This window comes from Betta splendens, chromosome 2 (genome assembly GCF_900634795.4).
Source record: "Betta splendens chromosome 2, fBetSpl5.4, whole genome shotgun sequence".
NCBI lineage: Eukaryota > Metazoa > Chordata > Actinopteri > Anabantiformes > Osphronemidae > Betta > Betta splendens.
In genome coordinates, this window is record NC_040882.2 from 20,333,042 (window position 1) to 20,354,378 (window position 21,337).

At 43.3% G+C, this 21,337-nt stretch overlaps 1 protein-coding gene across 4 annotated transcripts; it reads right to left on the reverse strand.

Moving 5' to 3' along the window:
- Positions 1 to 1,967: 1,967 nt before the first annotated feature.
- On the reverse strand, positions 1,968 to 21,024 carry clcn5b (chloride channel, voltage-sensitive 5b). Of its 4 annotated transcripts, none has more exons than XM_029137630.3 (17): positions 20,690 to 21,024; positions 20,037 to 20,186; positions 11,994 to 12,160; positions 11,540 to 11,639; positions 10,828 to 11,012; positions 10,482 to 10,604; positions 9,385 to 9,591; positions 8,905 to 8,985; positions 8,415 to 8,649; positions 8,133 to 8,308; positions 7,778 to 7,918; positions 7,242 to 7,428; positions 6,347 to 6,489; positions 6,033 to 6,182; positions 5,799 to 5,904; positions 5,446 to 5,662; positions 1,968 to 2,984 (listed from the first exon to the last, which is right to left on the reverse strand). In XM_029137630.3, the coding sequence occupies exons 2-17, from the start codon at positions 20,173 to 20,175 to the stop codon at positions 2,894 to 2,896; spliced, it is 2,448 nt and encodes an 815-aa protein (XP_028993463.1). In that variant the 5' UTR covers positions 20,176 to 20,186; positions 20,690 to 21,024; the 3' UTR covers positions 1,968 to 2,893. The 4 variants fall into 4 exon arrangements, with proteins under 4 accessions (XP_028993463.1, XP_028993455.1, XP_028993471.1 ...); XM_029137622.3 differs by lacking the exon at positions 20,690 to 21,024 and adding an exon at positions 20,266 to 20,661; XM_029137638.3 differs by lacking the exons at positions 20,037 to 20,186; positions 20,690 to 21,024 and adding an exon at positions 14,297 to 16,834.
- Positions 21,025 to 21,337: the final 313 nt, after the last annotated feature.

A 21,337-nucleotide genomic window follows, 5' to 3' on the forward strand; every position in this document is an offset into this window, starting at 1 on the left:
GCACAAAAACTGAATCCATATGCAAACACCCACTCACCTTTAAACACACGTTATCTCCATTTCAAATGCACTAATTTGACTTCTCACAGAGATTATGTGGCGAATGTGACTCAGACGGTGAGTCAAGAATGACTACATGACTCCTAGGCGGCAATGCTACAAGTGCTTATAGCAATCAGCATTAAAACATTGTGTTCATAACACAAGGCTACAAACGTTACTTCAGAACCTGCCACAGCCCGAGTTAGTGATTTGTCTGATGGTCGGCCCCAAGTGACAAACAATGTATTAGTGAAGTTACAGTTGCTTGAAACAGCGGCTGTGGCTCAGCGGCTCCCAGGCCTCTCGGGGACTGTGGGTTCGTGCCCAGTCGGCCTGTTCGGTAATAGATCTGCAGCGTGTGGGGTTATGTGTGAATTATCTGCTGCGGTTTGGAGTCCATCCGTACAATTATCTGTAACAAACACATTATTAAACGGGTTTTTTCTCTGGCAGTGACTCAATCAAGTAAATCACAGTGAAAGCCAAGGCTAATTCATTCACTGGATCTGTCATCTGGAAACACATTCATCAGTAAAGACATTATTCATGCAGGTGGGAAATCAAAACGAACAATGCTCCGTTTGATTCGACGCACTCGAGATTCAGGTTTGTTGAAACTATGTCTGTGTTGGTTCATGACAGCAGATCTGACAGAACATTAATTATTAACCAATTAACCTTGAGTCTGAAATACCCAATCTGTTGAAAATGTCTAACATATATAGGCATATATATATATATATATATATATATATATATATATATATATATATATATATATATTTATAAAGACAAGTCTAACAACAATAAGCAGCACTGAAGTAAGAATTGTTTTCTAGGCACTGAACAATCAGAGAAAATGTCATTCAAATGTTTGGGTTCAAATGATGTAAACACAAAGCCAATGTATTATATTAAAAGCTTATATTTCATTTGTGTTGATAAAAGATGATATGGTTGTTACGTTAAAAACATGCTTATCTACTGTATATTATAATGCCTCTGTATGAAGCAGCCCCTGTGGCTTAATGTGCTTATCTGCAGCACCACAGTCAATGTGATACATTTAAAAAATTGTGTTTTTATTTATTTTATATTTATATTCATTTGCAGTCATAATTTTCCCCACAGAACCTAATTTTGGGTTTACAATAACCCCTTGGGGAAACATCTGACCCTTGGTGGTGAACAGTTTGAGGACCGTTTTTGCTGAAAACAACACTGTGAACAGTAAAAGCAAAGCCATGCAATGAGTTTAACAATGCTAAAGTCAGGTGGACGTTATTTGTGTCTCATCATTACAAATGTGCTGTGAAAGCGTCTGAAAGTTTGAACTACAGCTGGTTCAGTTCGACACTGCCCTATTTTACTGCCTGCTCGGAGCAGCTCCCAGGTTCCACACAGTGGAAAATCAGTTCAGTGGATAAATAAAGAGCTCGGAGACCTGGACTGAAAAACCAACTCCCTGCTAGAGAGAGAGGCCCAGACGCGCTGACCTGCTGAACCTTCAAAGTGTTAAAAATAGTGCAGAATAACATTATTCTGTTTATGATGGAGAATTAGCAGAGAACTGGGTTGTGATATAATGTTTCAAATTTCATGAGCTGCTGTTCTCAGGAACCATCATGTGGGTTTAATAGTTGAATTTCAGTTTCACACTAGAGATGTTGTCTCTCTCTCTCTGCCCCTAAGATGACTGCGAAACACAACTCCCACAATACAAGGTTTTTTATCTAATTAGCTTAAATTAAATCTGCAACTCATATCAGACAGAGAGATGAGGAGGCGGGTTTTCTGTAGACGCCAATTAAAAAATTATAGTAACAAATGGAATGAAAGCATTACTTACTTACTTAAATAAATGACAAGGCAATAAATCAGACACCAAAGACCAACAAGTCAGTTGAAATAATTTAGTAGGACAATTTAACATTTACATCTATTAATTTATTTAACTTATGATTCTTTGTGTTTTACCAGCCCTTCCACAGAAGCCCAGGAAAACATCAATCTTTCTCTAAGGCATGACATGATTTTAGTTATTTTTGTATATGTGTAAATTTTATATATACAGCCCATCTGAAAGTCTGTATAATAAGACAACACTGCATAGTTCTCAGGCCTGACAAATTGTCTGTGTGACATAAAGACACGTCTGGAATTCCCAGGCTGAAGTTTGAATAGAGGGTAAAATCAATGTGAGCTTCAGATCTTCTTCTCACACTCTCGTATCCTTCGCCCTAAGGCTGCAGGATCCCTCGCAGTGGGAGGGAGGGAGGGAAGAAAAAACAAGGGGAGGTGTCTGAGGATCCATCAGCCTCACTCTGGGTGCGCTGTCTGGGCTTGCTGCGACAGCCAGAGGGCAGGTACGGAGCTCCCCAAGCAAATGTCTTTATCCCCCCCCCCCGCCCCTCCTCTTGTCAGTACCTATAACAGAGGATTTTCTCTTCTCGTCTCCTTTTGACCAGTTTCCTCTCAGGTGCAGCGGAGCAAGATGGCCAACGGGGGAGATGCAACATTCAAAGTTTCTGTGCGCTCCACCAACAGGCCGACGGGAACAAATGTGATCATCCACTGCACATCTGTCCTACATCTGGGTCAATGGGGGGCCAACGGTGTCAGTTAGGATGAGTCATTGTTTCTGAGTTTTCATTCCCAGAGTTGCACTGGCTTTCACAATGCTAAATACGCCCCCAACCTACAAAAATATATCCTTTGTCTTCACCTGTGCAAATGCAGCTCAACAATCAATCAAGTTGAAGCAATAAAGGTGCATTTCTTTCAACTGTACATGCTGATGTCTTCTTCCCCTGGTCTACAGAGAGAAGGTGAACAGGAAGGATGGAGGGGTTCAGTTGAAGAGGATGGAATCAGGGTCTCTGTTTGCCATTTGTGCCATGTGTTTCAATATGTCCTTTTTAGTGATGATGCCCAACAGCCTCCTAACGACACAGACAGAGACAAGAACAGAAAAATAGATGTTACTTTATATTGCAGTCAAAAGAGGCTGAGAGCGCGGAATGCATTTATCAGACCAGGGTCTGACTTTGTATCTTTACACCGTGATTTGGCTTAGTTTTATCTGTCCCAAAGGGGAATCGCCTCATAGCTGGAGATCAGCGTTCCCTCTCTGTTAAAACACAGAGAGAGAACAGAGTCTGCTACATTTGCCATTAGATACAAATTAAATACAGGCTTTCACTCTGGGTGTTCAAAGCAACAAGTTCTTCATGTGCAGTGGAGATTGTGTGACTTTTGGAGATTTACACACGCTTTACACCTCGGGGTCTCTGCTGGATATTATATTACAAGGCTAGATCCCAAGTCCCCATCTACTTACAGCAAGGCACCCAGAGAAACTCACTGTCTCTGGGTGTCTCTAACGTTTTGTAGCAAAATGTATTTAATAAAACGAAGGGTGATAGCACTAAACAACAGAATAACTAAAAGCATTAAGTGATGTCAAGGGTGGGAGGATATTTTTATGATCTCTGTCATGTTTCCAAGTAAAGCTCTTTAAAAACATGCCTGTTTGTGCATAATGGATTGTTACTATATGTGACCTAATAAACAAAAAGAAACAAAGGGAGGTGAAGACTAATTTCAAGCCCACATACCAAATAATGACACTACATGAATTGACCTTTAACTAAAGTCAGTCTGGGAAAAAACCTTTGCTGCTGGTGAAATAACAGATACAATTTATACTGCCTCAAGGTTTTCTTTATGTGTCAAACCATCTCCATTCCCAGACAATAAGTGACTCGCCAGCTTTAAAGCTTCATGGGAAAACAGATCCTGTCTCATCAAGCAGCCCAGACGAATGTTTTTCCAGGTCAGCTTCCTCTTTCTCACTCATTGCCCCTATTAGTTTTCAGTGTCATAAACAATGTGTGATTTGTCCATTAATATCTGCGCTGGTAAAACCTCAGCCTCTTTTTGTTGGCCTTTAAGCAGCCCATCTGAATTAAACATGTGAGAGGTCTGCAGCAGCCTTTCAACAGTCATGTGTGCTGACACAAGTGCCCATAGGCAAGGCAGCGAGTGATTAGAAAATTGCTCAACCACAATGAGATCTTCGAGGGGAAAGGAGTGGCTGAGCGCCCAGTGTAAACATACAGAGCTGAAACGACAAGCATTTCTGCGAGTTTTGTTGAAGGAGGCTGGTTTTCATTTCATGTCCTCTCACATTTGTTTGAGGTGCCGCAGATACAGGACAGAAATGATAGGAAATGAAGGGAGATAGAGATGAGAGCAACAAAGCCGCACAGTCGCACGCGAGCTGGGGTGGATGCAGCTCATGCTCAGTGTCTCCATCCCTGGGCCGTAATGGCATCAAAGCGTTTAACTGAAATAAATCTAGAACATCAGGGTGAGTGTTCCTGAAGTAGCTCTCTGCTCTTACACATTCTGTTTTCATGGCTCTGTATTTGGATCCTCTCTCATCCCTCCTCTACAACAGCATATTTATGTACTACATAATACTACGTGAAATGCTCAATAAATGCTTTGGGCCCATGTACTTCTACAGGCTGCTCACAGGTGAAGGCTGAAAATATTTGATAGGCCATTCAGACACAAACACAGGTAAAATAATATATAAAAATTCATAATTCAGTTTCCAACAGCACATCAATCAGGGCCTGATCACATTAAATCACTTTCAAGTGGAAAACTTCAAACTCTGAAGGATTTTATGAGCTATACAAAACACGAAAATAGCCGGAAACTGGTTTGATGCCAAAACTTCCCTGTTAACTGGTCTCACGGGTCAGATATCCGGCAAGAATTAATGCTATATCTGTAACATTTTTCATCTGGCCAACGGGAATGTTTTCCATTAGAGGGGTCTGCATACGGTACAGGTACGATGATGGACAGGGTCTCTAAAAATCTCCTCATAAAGTTCGCGATAATGGACTTGGGGTCAATGGCAGTGCAAGGATTTAGGCAAAGACACCTCGAGAATGTTACTGCCTCCTCCTCCATTATCAGCCACTCTTGTTCTCCATACGTCCGGTGCCTCCTTTCTTTGCCTTTAATGCATGAGCTGACAGAGGAATGATGCAAAAGATCTCTTACACATAAATCGTTCACTCCTTCACTCCCTGGAAGCATAATTTCCTGAAGATGTCTCACTTTAATGTCTTCAGAAGTAGGAGTGTGGCCACTTAGTGGATTCATTTGTCCTCCCTCCCATCTGTCAGTCCCTTGTTGTCAATACAAACACGAGCAAATGCCACACGAGCAAATGAGAAGACACTCTAGCCTAACAAAATTGTAGTATGGGGTGTGAATTCTCATTATTTCTATATTTCAGGGACTTTTTGAACTACACTGCTCAAAATGAAAACAGATATAAAGCCAACGCCTACTGTGTATGGACAGAATATGTGTTCTCACCCATTGTGTGTAACTAGACACTGGCGCAGCCCCAATTTCCTGAAAATATCCACAGTGATGTCCATGGGCGTGAGGTCAGTGACGGTGAAGGGACTGAGGTCCATGATTCCTCTGAGGCGCAGAGGGGGTGGGGCATCAGGAGGCTGGGAAGAAGCATGGTCAGTAAAGACCACCTTGGAGGCACTCACGACACCCTCCTGACGCTTCCGGGCGTTGTCTGAAAGGAGCAGAGAGCAAAATTTGAAAAAGCCTGTAGCAAGGTTTAAAATTTCAGATTACACTCAGTCACTTTTAGCTTTCACCTAATGTCACCTCAGCTGATTGTAAAGCAAAGAATGAAAGGTTTTTCTGACCTATCGATATGAGCAGATCTCTCCTGAAAACGAACCCAACGAGCCTCTGGGACTCCTGTGAGATGACCACAGGGAAGCCGCTGTAGTGTGTGGTCTCCACCAGGGTCTGGTAACAAGCAAACACTATGTTAAGTGGAGACATACGTGCAGCATTTGTGTAGAATAACATTTATTCCATTTGTTTGTCATGAGTTCTAGTAGGGGCCCGGATCCGTGCATGTGACTTCACTGTACCTCCACCTCCCCTACAGTCATGCCATCTTGGGTGAGCACAGCCAGTGCCGGGTCTGAGCGCCTTGGCCTCATTACGTCCACAGCCAGGCTGCTGTGCTCGAACTCTTCTTTGGGCTCCAGGAACGGGTAGCCATTCAGCCTGATGTGAGCCTGTAAACACAAATTTTTGATGCACTTTTAGAGGACGTACATGTTTAACTCAAAAGGAAGCAAGTCTCATGTTTAGAGTTTGCCAGAGTAACATAAAAGAAAACCTCACAGACAGAAAGAGACATTTAAAAAATCTTCAGCGACCACAAAGTTGCACATCTTACCTCATAGATTCCCTCTCTTCCAAAAGCATCTGCAACCCATTTGCTGGTCATGGTCGCAGCCATGAGAGGGACAATGTACTCTAGACCGCCAGTCAGCTCAAACATGATGACTACCAGCGACACAGTCATCCGAGTCGCTCCACCTGGAGGGAGACAGGAGGTAAAATACCCTTGTCTTTGACTAGACTGGAGATGATTCATCTTGACTCACTCATTAAACACAGCAGCTTCACATCCTTCATGTAAGTGAAACCCATCAGTCACATTATGAAACTATTACTGGCATTAATACTACAGTCTAGAGCCTGTGTGTGTGTCTTATTAATGAAACTATTTAAATTATGAGCTAACGGAGAATCCATTAAATGCTGTCGGACACTTTAAACTGCTTTTGTATGAGCGTGTTGTAGTTAAAGTCAGTGGCTCATCTTTGGACCCAGTTGTAGTATATTTTCCTCTGTTGCAGCTAGAGACAAGGAATAGATTTTAAACTTGATGCCACATGTCAGAGCTGTGGCTTCCTCCATCAAAACAACTGGTCTAAATCTACGTTTCACTGTGAGTGTTATATGTCACGTTCCAAAGATATGTAACACAACTCTTTTATGTATTAGTCGGTATTTCACAACTCAAAATGGAAATGATTATACTGTCTCAAAACGGTCCCCGATGTTTAATTTTCAACAGTAAAACAACTCCAGGACTCCACTACAGATACGGTACACTTCAGTAGATCGATGTGCTTGTTGTGGCATTGTTTGTTATAACCCCATGTCACCTACAAAACTTCCTGATAAAATGTCCAAACAACAACCAGTTTTCTTTTATTGACTGCAAGTTTCACCTCTGGTTACACAGAACAACAGTAACAATCAAGGGCCAGAGCATGTCTCACCTAAACATGCAGCAGCACCGACCATGGCGTAGAGCCCTGGTGTGATGCAGTCTGCTCCAGGTGAGCACCACCCTTTAAAGATAAGCCAGTCGTGGTGGTAGTAGGCCAGCTGCTCCATCCCAACGCCCAGCAGCCTGCCAGCTATGGCTCCAACAGCCATGCTGGGGATGAAGAGTCCAGAAGGAACCTGGATGAAGGAGTGGAAAAAGAAAACAGCAATTAGACCATTAGATCAACAGTTTTACACCACTGTACATTTCATTTAGATGTGTACTAAATTAATGATGTCAGTGGAACAAAAAGCTGCAATCACAGCAGCCTCCAATCTAAATAAACGAGTAACAGACTTTGATGATGACAATTAAATAGAAATATATCCTCATCCTCTTGAGCTTTTATCCCAGATGGTGCCCGGTTTTCTTCCCTTTCAAAGCTTCTGCCTAAATCTAATAATGTAAACCCCAAAGGCATCTTTACAGTACTAATAATGCAACACACATTGCACTACTTGTGTATGCAGATGGGTTCACACCAACCTTCATGCCAAAGGTAATCACAGTGATCAGCATCTTGAAGATTAAGGCGAGGGCCAGCTGCCACAGAGCTGTGTAGAGGGGAGCTCCTGCTGGCCGGTCTGCCAGGCTGTTGCCCACACCTGTTTCTGATGTGTTGGTTGGCTAGCAAGTTTGTGTGAGATGTACAAAAGGGGAGAAAGATAAACATGGAGAAACAAAACTAAGAGGAAACAATTTGAAAACTGAAGAGGCATCAGGAGACAAGCACAAAAAAAAACAATGGCAGAAAATTCATTAAAAAAGAGTAAAAAAAGTAAAAATCACTTTATTTGCTTAATGAAAAATCTAACAAAACTCTCCAAGGTGAAAAGCTGACCTGTTTGTAGCCGCACAGCTGAGAGGAGTCAAGCAGGGAGCAGTCGTTGAACAGCTCAGAAATCAGCTCAGAGCCGCTCATCCTGGTATAACTGTTAGGAAAGGCGAGCAGTGCAGTCAACGCAGCTACGGCCAGTACCTCAATGACAGGGTAGTGTCCAAGACGAGTGGTTTTACCTTGTGAGGAAAAAGACACCAAAGGGTTAAATGGGTGCTCAGGGTCAAAAGGAACCAATAACCCACCTGTTTATGGCACAGGCGTTTACTAGGCTTCACTACTCACGTATCCTGCACCATGCAATGTTGGCCCTGATGAACATCGCCCCCCACAGGCCTCCAAATATTCCCAACAGGATGAAGGGACCCAACTCCACCAGGTGCCAAGGAGCGTGAAACTCCACGTAGAACAGCACCAGTCGGCTGTTTCCAAATGGGTTGATGGAGCGTAGTGTGAAGGCTGCAACCAAAGCAGCAAAGAACGACCGCCACAGAGTCTTCAGAGGGAAGTAGTAACTCACCTGGAGAGGAGAGGGGCACGTCACACCTTCACATGATAACTAGTCTATCTGATAAATGAATAACAACAAAAGAAATAAAATGCATTTAATTTGGTTTTCATCTAGTTTGTGCATTTCACTGGAAAAGTCACTTTTAGATCCCATCTAGCATCAGATTATGTTTCTGATAATGAGCAAACAAACTCAGAGAGAGAATTAGCAGGAAATTCACAGCACATGAAAGATTTCATATGTCAGGATAATAATACTACCTACCTCTTCCAGACTAAATAGGACTCCTCCAATTGGAGCACCAAAAGCCACGGACACACCCACTGCTGCTGCTGCAGAGAGCACCTAAATCAAGACAAGGACAAAAAACAAAACCTTTCAGAATTCTTCGTGAACAGGGAAGTACTGCTACAGCTTTTTGACTGTCCCACAGTCAGTGGCATTTAAATATACAATCATATAAAGAGAAAGAGAGCCCATCTCTACAATACTGGAACTAAATGCGAATTAAAAGACATTTGGGTCTTTTGTATTTACAGTTTCAGATTATATTAACTGGAAAACACTAAACATTTGTAGTTTACATCTGTAAACTACATTGCAGGCACACTACCAGAACAGTAATCTGTTGGTTCTACTGGAATGTTTTTATCTACTGGACAATATTTTTTCATTATCTGTATTTAGATTTTGAAACACTGAACTGAATTTAAGACCGGAGGGTAGAATTGCCCAAGAGTTTACCTCCCGCCTTTTGGCCTCATTCTTGCGGTATTTGGTGAACAGATGACAGAGTATATTAGCACAGCAGCAGGCTACATGAACCAGGGGGCCTTCCTTCCCCAAACTGAGCCCAGAAGAGACAGCTAAAACCAGGGTGATGGTCTTTATGATGAGCGTCCACTTCCCCAGGTAGCCTCGGATGATGAACCCGCTGAGGATGGTTTTAATCTGAGAGGAGACGGAGAACAAAGGAAGAGTTTATGTGTGTGTGAGGAGAGGATCAGGGTATGTTTGTGTTTGTGTGTGTTTATGCAAGGGAGGGATCCGTTTAGATAAGCCTGTGCAAGCACATAACCAGAAGAGAGAGTGTAAACATTGATGCAAAGGAAAGAGAGAAAATAGAGCCTCCGCTCAGAATATTTTGCTTTTAAATAAGTGTTGATGTGGTGTGTGAGCCCACTGACCATTGTCTGACCTCACAGTGAAGAGGTTTTTACAAGAAACTGATTCAAGTTCACTGAAATCCAGGAAGAGAGGAGTGCGAGGAGCGATTTTTGTGTATACAGGAAAGAGCGGCGTTTGTGTGTTTTGATCTGTATATATGAAATGGGTGAATCCATTTGGATGTGTGTGCCCTCAATCTGGTCTTCCAGTTGTATTTTCAGATAGTAGGCAAACCTTCAGCTTTCCACTTCCTCAGAAGAGCGAAAGAAACGGAGCAGAAGACAAAGTAAATACAGAGAGCTGGCTGTTAAAAACAGAGCAACGGATGCTGTAAGGAAGAAACAAAGCAGTCGCCCTGATCCACAAAAAGTTTTTAACAATAAACAAACTGAATAACAATATTTTTAATTTCATAAATTAAAAATAAAACTATGCTGGAGTAACATTACTGTCAAAACAAAGAACTTAGCCAACATCAGTAAATTGTTTATTCCTGCCTCATCACTTGGGTGATTACATTCATTTAAAAAGATTTTAAAAAAAGATAAAAACTAATATATGATATTGTGGAATTTTATAATAAACTCTAACATAAACGAAATGTAGAATAGAAGACAAAGAATCTCTCACTGAAGAATCAACACAAAACTACACCGATCAGAGGGCAGCCTCACCTCAGGTATTCCTGAGCCACAGGCATAGGGAGCGAAGGCCCGGACCAGCGTGACGGCCAGCAGGGAGAAGAGCAGAGCCCAGAAAATGTACATCAGGTAGTTCATGATGTAGGCAAACGCGCCCTGCAGGTGACACAAACCACACATTCACCACATGCACACAATGGACTTATGTGCTATGACTGCCTCCAACCAGCAGATGGAAGCAAAGCAGCATTTACTAGTTCAACAAGGATACAGACGCCTATGAAGGATGACAAACCCTAATTTTTTTATAATTTTGGAGCAGACAAACTTGTGTGCAAACTCATTAGTTTACTGCAGCATAGTGTTGCCATTCTCCTACCTGTGAAGTCCCAGTTATCAGCTCAGCCCAGCTCTGCCACTCTGGACAGCGGTCCCTGTCCTCGAAGGTCTCGTTGGACATCCAGCAGCAGTGCTCATGGTTGAACCAGAAACCAGTGAGACACACCCCGTCCTTCATGTCTGTCAGCCAATGGGCTGCAATATCGATGCCGGCAGCCAGAGCACCTGGAAGCCAGCAAAAGAGAGAAAAGGTTAGAAAACGCAAGGATCTTCAGACTGGAAGTGTTATCACCACAATCAAAACCTTACGAAGCCTTTGTGGTTAAAGGTGTGTTCATGTGTACATAGCAAACACTCAATATCAAATAGCTGGTGCATCATTGTGTTCAGTGAAAAATCCTGACATTAGGTTTTTGCTCACCTGGAAATAAAATAAAAAAAGAGAAATATAATGACCCTCCAGGAGTTTTGGCAACGTAATAGATATTTTCTCAGGTTATTCATCACCCTGGCTATTTGCAGATGCTATTTTCTGGTTCTACACCTGCTGTCTGTCACGACATGGGAACAAACCTTCAGACGATGCAGGAAGCGCAGAAAATAAGAGGAAACAAGATGAACACGCGCCAGTCATGTTGTGTTCAATGAAGAATTTTGAGGAGCTAACCGTCTACACTAACTGGTGATAAATGCTGCATTGTGTCCTAAGATCAGGGAGCATGGGTGCGTGAGCATGAGTGTGTTCACGCTACCTGCCATGAGTCCCACCAGCAGCATGAGGAGCCACCCAGAGAAGGCATCGCCGAGACTGAGCAGCTGAGCCACAGTCGACTGTCTGCTCTTATTAGCGATCTGGAGGGAAACGGAGAAGAACGTGGGTTAAAAGTAATCAACACCACTATGATGTTGTTTTCTGTATTACATTAGATTATATTTTATGTGGCATTGCACAATTTATTTTTCGGTACTTAATCTCAATCTAGAATTTAACTCTCAACTTGGATTTTCCCACCCTTTCACTAAATGGGGTAATTTACAAAGCATAGAACTATAATTCCCAGTTCTATGTGTAAAAACAAACATCATGAGGGTAATTACTGAGTGTGACATGACATAAACACAGGTTATAGTGGTGGCAGGTTCTCACTCACTTACTCACTCACTCACTCACTCCTGAACTGCGTGCTGTAGCCAGCGTTCCTGTACCTCTCTGTGTCTGTCCCGGTCCTTGCTCTTCTCTCTGACCCAGTCGATAGTGTTGAAGTCTTCATACGTGCCGACTCCCGGCACTGGGTCGTCCAGTGGGTCCACGAGTCTGCTGGGGCCGTTGCCGTTCATACCTGCTCTGCCGCTGCTGTACTCCTCATAACCTCCTGAGTGGGAGAAGCGGGGGGTGAGAGAGCGCTATGGTAGACATGGTCACACACAAACACCAGCTTTTCTCTCACACCACACTGCTCTTCACTTCTGAAGCTATTCCTTCCAGTTCTTAAAATTATATTATTAATACCACTAATTTTGAATTCAGATGTAATATTCTGTTTGTGTTGTCAGCCGAGATCAGCAATAACAGAATGGATCAACCCTGTGACCGCTTTAAAGACGAGGAGGTATAAAGCGTCCCGTAGTGCTTCCCACACATACACAGTGCTCAGTGTGACTTACAGTAGTATCACGCATGCCTGGCGTGAAGCTATTTCAACATATTTCAACACCCATTTCAAATAAGCTCACATCCAGGCCATTATCTTAGGAGCACAGGTTCAGCCAGGGGTTTAACTTAAGGCATATTCGTGCTCGTCTTACAAGTCTTTCAAGCAGACTGTAGATTCTTCTTGGGGAAGAGAGAAGTTACAGATCAAACAAACCATTTCTCAGTTTGGAACTATAAAAGCTAGATTCGGGTATAGACTGTACACGGCGGGTGAAATCCATTGCAAAACTCTCAGCAAACGTCTTCAATTTGAGTTCAAAAGCATCCGACATTTGCTGTTGTACAAAATGAATGAGTCAGGCCTGAATATCCATATTGTGCACACACACATTGGCCTTGGGAAAGTGCTAGCAGCACACTCATTGCTATTGCTGACCGTTGCTATTGAGTTAAGTAAATTAGTAGAGCAGTGCACAAAAAAGCGGGGTGTTTGTTCATCCTAGTAGAAGCTACGAATATAAATGAAAAATACATGTAAATATCAGTGTTTTTTTTGTTCTGACAGCACATTTACATGCAACCCAACCAGCCAGGCTTTCTAAGTAGCCATCGTTTAAAGCTGTATTTCATCCTGTGTTACAGTCATGTCTGTGTTAAGCTCGTTCTCACATGCAAGATACCTCAATCAATAGAATCATCACATTTAGAATGTCAATAACATCAACACCGGACCAGAAAGCATCAACATCTGCAGTCCTTTACCTATAAGCGTTCAAATCTTCAATGTGGTCATCATCACCGTATTCCCTGTCGTCACATTGCCAAGTAGACAGAAGAAATGAAACCTGCTACACATCAGAGTGTGTACAAGTCTGGGCTGGCTGGTTAGACTTGTTTGAAACATTTTGTAGATACAAGAATAACCTGGGTGAGTTATTTAAATGCTTTACCTTGTTCTGTGTCTGTGAATGAACAAAAAGCCCAGAACACATTTAAAATATTTAAAGCTATCATTTCATTATTGAAAAATGCCAAACCAACCAGACACGGGCAATGGTTTATAACCATTTATGGATGCACATATCTAAATGCTCAGTCTCAAACATTATGATGCAGTTGGGAGTGACAGTGCCTTGCTCACAGGCAGGCTGACGACAAACCATGTGAACCAGGGTGGCAAGACATGTAGCGTTTTTACATTACAAAACTCTGTTTCAAGTTACACACAGAAATACAACACTTACAACACTCTCTATGACAACACTGCATGTCTGGTGTCTGCAATGAGAACTAGAATGTAACAAGTGTGAGTGGGAACGAGGACCATCACTCTGCGTAGAATTATTACTGCACGGACGTTCGGAATGCTTGACGCAATTGTCTTCCAATTGTTTTATCACAAATATTCAGCTGTGACTGACCTTTGCACCCAATAAAGTTCACATGACCCCAAACATCCTCATAGAGAAAAATCAAATTCAGACATTAAGATGAATAAGAACATGGATTTAACATACAATGGAACAAGCTACTATGACATGAAGCTGCTTGAAACAGTGAGTTACACAACTTCACTGTACACCAAACACCAGAGGCGAGTAGCAGCAGCTGTACTGACCTCATGACTCAGTCCCTGATGGTAAATGGTCTTAATGATTAAACTCTGCTGTGTTAAAGTTAAAGCTATCAGCAAAAACACCACAAAGACTGTGTGCCTCATCCAACGCAATTCAACACACCGAAGGACCGACAGACAACGACACACAGGCTCCTTTAGTGAAGAGGATGAGGGTATAAATGTAGCAAGTGAAGTACAAGCGTTTGAGTAAAGCCACAAACACACTATCAAGCTCACCACTTTCAACCAGCTCCTCTTCGTCCAGCTGTTTAGTCCAAAATTCCCATGACATCTTTCTAACAAGATCCCCCAAACCCATCAACAATCAGTCACACAACTCAAACTGGAAGCTCTTGCCTGCTCAAAATCACGCAGGAAATGGACTTCGGCAGGCCACTCTCTCATTGGCCACAAATCCCAGAGAGGATTGCTAATTGGCCACTGCGTCCAGGAAGTAGCTGAAGATTTGCTGAGTGGTGAGGGACTGTTTATAATAAGCTGGGAGACCCTGTGACTTTCAGTGATTGGCTAAGGTGGGTCAGTGCGTAAAACAAAGTTATGTGCGTTTAAAAACCTTGTGGGATCCTTGCAGTTTCAGGACGGGTCACAGTGGTAGGACGCACTAGGTTCATTTTAAACCAGCCCAGTCGGTTGTTATTGTAAACTGGCTTACGTGAAACAATTTGGAGGAAATTAAAAACATAAATCAGATATAAGATTAGTAAAGTCTTCCATAAAGTTCAGAATAAAGGACTAAACTTCACTAGAACTGCAGTGACATGATCCTCACCCTGCTGTGACCTCAGGAAAACTCTCACATTAGTTGTCCCCACACAAACGATCTGGGCCATTTGACAGTGTGCGACTGCATGACTAGTACGATTTCTGTTCTTTCTTATGTTACTTTATTTATTGTTAAAGTGTGATGTCTAGATGCAGATTCTTTTTACCTTTCAGAGAGAAACAGGAAGCCGTGACAGAAAGAGGGAGGTGTGACAATGACATGCCTCTACAAGGGTCCTGCTGGTGGGGTGGGAGGGATGTGTTGTGACCGCTAACAGAAGCTGATAATGTGATGTTAGAAAACAAAACAACAAATCTTGCCTTTAATTAAAATGCCAGAGGAGAACCTATCCAGACTAAATGTGCCCTGCGCAAACTCACAGTGTTTGCGGTTGTCAGAAAATAGGTCAGGAACAGAGTCTCTGCAGCAACCCTGATTGTTTCCAGCATGATATTTCATGCTGAGCTCAGCACTCACTGTGTGTGTGGGGGTGAATCCTGAAGGGAAAGAGCTGATCTTACGCTTCCACAGAGTATCAGCACATAGCAAAGCATAACCCTGGCAAGCCGTCTGCACTGCTGTCTGCCATGACTGACAGTGTCAGCTCGGGCTGAATGATGTGCACACACATGCACAAACGCAGACCTTCACAGACACACAAACATACCGTCTCCAGTGAGGGTCTGAACCTTGAACTCTTGAGACCAGGTCGCCATGGGAACCGGCGTCTTAAGTGACCCCTGTGACGCTTGGTGACTACAAACAAGCATGTCTGGAACAAGGTTAATGTTGTGTACCGTCATTACTGTACTGTACTTTACTGAGCTTATGCTTATAAATCATATTTACTGGGTCAGAGGAAATTGAGTAAAGTAGGAACAAGCGACCCTGCAGCTGATTCCAATAAATATCATGTCCACAAAATGAAGTTTTCCACTTGTGGAATAATTCTAATTAGTATATGAGGATGCGACGCAGCTGTGGTGCTAGAAACTCTAGATGCACACAGAGATCTGACATCACAGCAAAAGAAGCTGAAGAGAGAAGCTCTTTATATAAGGAAAATGTTTAAAATTTGAACTTCTAGTCAGTCGATGCACAGCGTGTACCACAGAGCCTCTTACCCTGGCCAGCGTCCTTGTTGTAAAGCAGACGGTATGAGGACTTTACTGTAGTAACATCAATGACTTTCACAGCATCTGGACAGGATTTCCTGTGTGCAAGCTCCGGGACATGGTTTGATCTCTAAACAATGACTGATCCTACACATCCAACAGCTATTTATTCATGACAGGAGTATATGGGAACCAGGGTTTTACTTTACCAGTATGTGTTAACTATTGATTGCATCCTTCCATGACCGCACAGAACACATGATCATGCTATGGACACACGCTGGGATGAATTCCATCAACCTCACACTGACAACCGACTGTAAACAATCACATAACAGCACCAACATGATGTTAAGGAGCACCTAACTCATGATTGGACCTATGGGGCATCTCGTGTGGTTGAACTCAGCATTGTTCCTTGAGGAGATAACACATTTTACTATAGCAGATGCAAACCCGTGACTAACAGACAGCTCTTATGAAATACACGGTTGTTAAAAAGTTCCATGATGACTTTTACTTTCTTCACAAAGCAGTGTTGTAACATTTTGTTTTTTACAGAAGGAAAATGGTTTTGAGAAGTACATGATGTATCGTCTTTCCTTCTCAGAATATACAATACCAGCTTCCCTTGGTTCATTTGAACACATCTAGTCTTTACAAAGATTTATTAACTAAAAGCTCCACATAGTCAAAATGTAGCTAAACCATTGGCTCATTCCCTGTCAATCATTACATCCTACAGCTACCAGCAGTTAAAGCTTTGACTGTGTAGCTGAGAAAGTCCACTGTCTACTGCAGCAGAACAGAAAAGATTTAATGCCATATAACCAGCAATAATAGCTTTATTGTCTGCACAACAGCAGCAGTGAAACACAGCTGGAATGAAACATGCCCAGCAACGAAACAAGAAATGTTAGCAATCTCACCACAACTGCATAGGACAATGTGAATTAACTGTTAATCTCATCCCCAAAACACACATTAGTTAGCTTCAAGCAACCTCCTCCCTCAGTGATGACCCAGGACATCAACAACCTCTTTTCTACCCTCGGCTGGTTGCCTGGATCACGTGAACCCAGACAGCGCAAAGCTGAGAGACACCATCTCAGCAGATGACAGGGACAAAGGGTGGAACACAATGAGCTTCTAATCAATCTTCTAACCTCAGCATGTGCCACAGACTGAAGTACGTTCTCCACCTTAGAAAGGCCAAGAGATCGCTGGTTTCTGACTCTGTCCAGTTAGTGACTCTATAAACTCAATCAGGAGCCAGGTCAGTCATGCTGCCTAGACAGAACGCTCAGTTCCTCAGAAACAACAGCAAGAAGGCTGAGAGTAACACATGCGTGTGTTAAGGGGAGATATCATCATCAGTACACCAGTGATTATCTGTCATACAAACCTCAGCAACAGCAGCCTTTAGAGGAGCAGCATTTGTATGAGCAACTCCGCCCCAGCCTCAAGTGACAGGTCACATGAGGCCAAGTGATTACGGCTACACTTAGGGTGGCTGCGTGGAGCCTGCCTGGCAACGGGTTCAAATGCACGCTAATGAGTAGTTACACAACAACATTAGCCTGAAGGAGATCAAGAGTGAAACTAAATAGTCACAAAAACCTGAAGGTTTGTCTCTCACTGCATTACAAGCATCCACCAAATTCTGCCTTTGCAACCACAAGGCAAATACCAACAGTTAATACTGCAGCTTGGCTGATTCTGCTGTTATTACATATCGTTAATCACTGTGCATACACTCACAGCCCACTATGTAATTTCTTGGCTCTGTTTCAACTAGAGGATTAATAAAGTCACAGTGATATCAGCAATAATTAAGTAGTTCAGCTGACAGTTAAATGATTGAGGCTCATTATTTATTCATCTTGGTCAGCAGTTATGTTCAAGATTCTATGACAGTAGTAAAACCCTGACAACATCCGTCCCTGTGATTTCCACTGCACTTTCAAACAGCTTTTAATTAGATGCTCTATTTCCAGTGAAATCTAGAAGTGTCTTACAACAGTGTTTACACATGCATTTAAGCATAGCTGCTTACTGTCAACAACTTAAGCCACTGTATATGAGAGCACTAAGATTTCAAGCGTGTTTTTATCAACACTCCCGAGGAGCAGACAGCTTTGACTGAGGCGCTAGCCAAGTTATCTGTCTGTTTAGACGCAGAGATGAGGAGCCATCCAAATAGTGTGACAATATCAGCGGCCTTTTCTTGGTTTATAGATATGCACGGGAACAAACGACATGCATCACACTTTACTGCACCGCCTAAAGGACAAGCTTCTCTGGCTCAATATATGAGAACAAAGGGAACTACAATACTGGATCAATACAAGTCACTCTGCTGGAACTGTTGCCAGAACCTGCAGCTTGGAAACAGATGAAAAACGTCTTTTTTCACAAGTGATAAACGCAAACGACCAGCTCATATAGATGAACTTCCTGTAGAAGCAACACCACAGAGAATTGCTGTGGTTATGCAAAGGGGTCAAGATGTCGACAGATTCATCAATACTCATTCACTTTAGATATTTAACTGTAAATGTATCGTTGGCCTTGTTGGATGAGACAGACGTTGCGAAACCGATGACATCATCAGTAACCGGGCAGAAACATGGATTTGAAAAGCGAGGAGAGAGGAACTCAGCAAACTCTGTGGATCATAACAGTTTGCACGGTGTGATGTGAACCTAAATAGATTAAATAGCTGATAGCTGACTAATGTGATTATAGATGCTTAACTGCAGGAAGACTGAGAATGAGCAAGTATTAACTAATCACTATGACACACACAGCTCTCTGCAGATTTACTTGACCTGAAGACAGTTACTTCAAGGGCACGAATGCTCAGAATGGACTCCACTGTCTTTTCACATTAGTAATGTGCAGGCGCAGGTTCTTGCTGCAGCCTTTTGTGATCGCTCTCCGTTTGTGGTGGTTGGGTGTTTTATTTCCTATTTATAACTACTGCGTGTCACTGGCAGCTAGTTTTGGTGGTTACGTTAGAACCTCTTTGATCATGTTGAGAGTTCCTATGTTCGTTTTTACACCTGGATTTACCCTTTCACTTTCACAGCGGCTGCATCATCATAACCATGGAGTTGACTCCTCTGTTTATCCTGCTGATCTCGCTGAGATCCAAGGAAATCTACTTTGTGCGGGACTTTAAGCATTTGTGCGCAGAGAGAAAAGATTCAAGCTGCATCATATCAACAACACACGGCGTCATCCTGGACTAGTAACAGTCAAAGGGCAGGTTTGCAGCTCGATGTCAAGCTCCCGGTCGTGGAACCCCGTCCATAATACTTGCCCAGAGAGTTTTCACACGCTATACTCATCGCCGCCATGCAGACGTCAACTCCAGACCAGACCAGACATCCCGACACCTTCTTTATGATATCTGGAGACTTGAATTACACCAGCATCACAAAGTCACAGTCAACATTCACCTAGTTTTTGAGTTGTCCCACCAGGGGGTAGAGAACACTGTTTGATGTATGCTAATGTTAGAGAGACCTATTGTTCCACTGCCCTCCTCTCTCTGGGTAAGTATGATCACAACCTGATTCATCTCCTGCCATAGCACACACCATTGATTCAAAGTCAGCATGTCGTGAGCTACAGGGTGTGCAAGAGCTCAACCTGGAATCTGTTGAAAAGACTCATTATATTTGTTGGCCCTGTCTCCAGTCCCCTCAATCGCCTGCACACCCCTCCACACTTCCCTGGTATTGTTACGCTAAAGGTTGTGTTCCCGTTTTCTCCTGTAAGCCTCTTTCACTCTTCCTGATAGCACTCTCTGGCCACTTTCTGCCTTCCTGACCTAAATGTTCTTTTTCAGGATGACTTTGATGTCTTCAGTGACCCGTGGCTTGTTGTTGGAAAGCCATAAGTGGTTTGAGTTGGTACCTGGGTGTCCAGACAGAAACCAATGTAGTCTACAATGCACTCTATCGGTCCATCAATGTGTAATAACTCTGTAACAACATATAGATACTGTGACTTCCAAGCGTTCGTGCAGCCCCGCGTGGAGCTCGCGCAACAGTTACACGCGTGTAGCTACCGCTGCTCAGAGGAGGGACGTCGTCCGTGGAGGAGAAGTCCAGCGTGGCTCCTGCGATGTCCACCAACTCGTCATCATCATCGTCACTGGGGAGATGAAGGCCGTCAAAGCCCCCCCTGTGGTACCCGGGGTTGTCCATGCCGTCAAAGCCTGTTCACAGCACAAGGGCGGGTCAGACACCGGCGGCGCGCTGCGGAGCAGCAGGTTCGAGCGCGAGCCCGCACGGTACCTCTGTCGTGTCTCCGGAGCAAGTTCGCCCTAAAGTGAAACATTCTGAGATTCCACTGAAACACGGCAAAACGGCTAAAATGGCCCCCGTGCTTTAAAGCGGCAGCTTAAACTGTTCAGCATGACAAACCCGCGGCTCGTGGGTCGTTGTGATACTTAATGACGACAAAGCTACTTTCGCAGGGAACTTTTCGCAACCACTTCCGCTCCTGCCGAGCGCGTCGGTTCCTCCTGTGAGCTGGTGGCAGGAGCCGGACCCGGTTCGACGGGAGCCCGGACGCTGGCGGTACGGTTCGGTGTAGCTGCGGCTCCTGTCAAACCAGTACAACTGCTGCGTTACGCTACGCTAGCTTTACGCTGCGCCCACGCCTGGTCCGACGCTACACACTCAGTTTTATACGTAACGGCAGAAAGCACCGACTTACGGGTCCGCCGTTGTTCCGTCCCGCGGAGGAAAGCGGCTTCAGCTCAGGCAGGTCTCGTGACTCGGATTTACGCCGCCGTCCAGGCTGCTGACGACGGGATCGGCGGCCAATGTAAACTTTGACGCTGCGTAACGGCAGCTCAGAGAGAATCCACAGAATCCTCCAAAAAACTGTATTAAAACGCAGGGCGGAAGTAAAATACCTGAATACAGTCAGCAGCCTTCGTTGTAAATCACCAATAGTACAATTATGTACTAGATACGTGATATTTATTAGCCTTTTACACAGCAAGCGCCAAGATGGCGTCAAATAGCGTACATAACATTAGTTACGACTTCCGTTTAAGACCTTATAGACAATTGCGTCACATTTCTGCTTTACGTCATACATTTTATAAAATACTATGCGCATGTTGACTCTATAGCTGTAATATGTGCATGTTGACGCTGTATATTATTCGAAATGTTAAATAATTTGTATTTATATACATTAATAATCTCGTCGCTTAGACTACTTCTGTTTTATTTTGAAATCCAAATAACCCCTTTCTTTTAAACGGTGCAATCACTGAGATGACAAACTAGGAAAGTTAGTCGAGTGAAGATTTGTCGATTCTCCAGTTGTGTCAACGGATCAGTTCGAGTAGTC

Bases quoted from the DNA above. Each gene is read 5' to 3' on its own strand.
- clcn5b (XM_029137622.3), bottom strand. From the start codon at position 20,308: ATGTTTCACTTTAGGGCGAACTTGCTCCGGAGACACGACAGAG. The intron at 10,605-10,827 runs GTAGGAGAATGG...TGTCACCTGCAG, and splicing joins TGATAACTGGGACTTCACAG to GGCGCGTTTGCCTACATCAT. The intron at 6,490-7,241 runs GTGAGACATGCT...GTCTCCCTCCAG, and splicing joins CGGTGCTGCTGCATGTTTAG to GTGGAGCGACTCGGATGACT.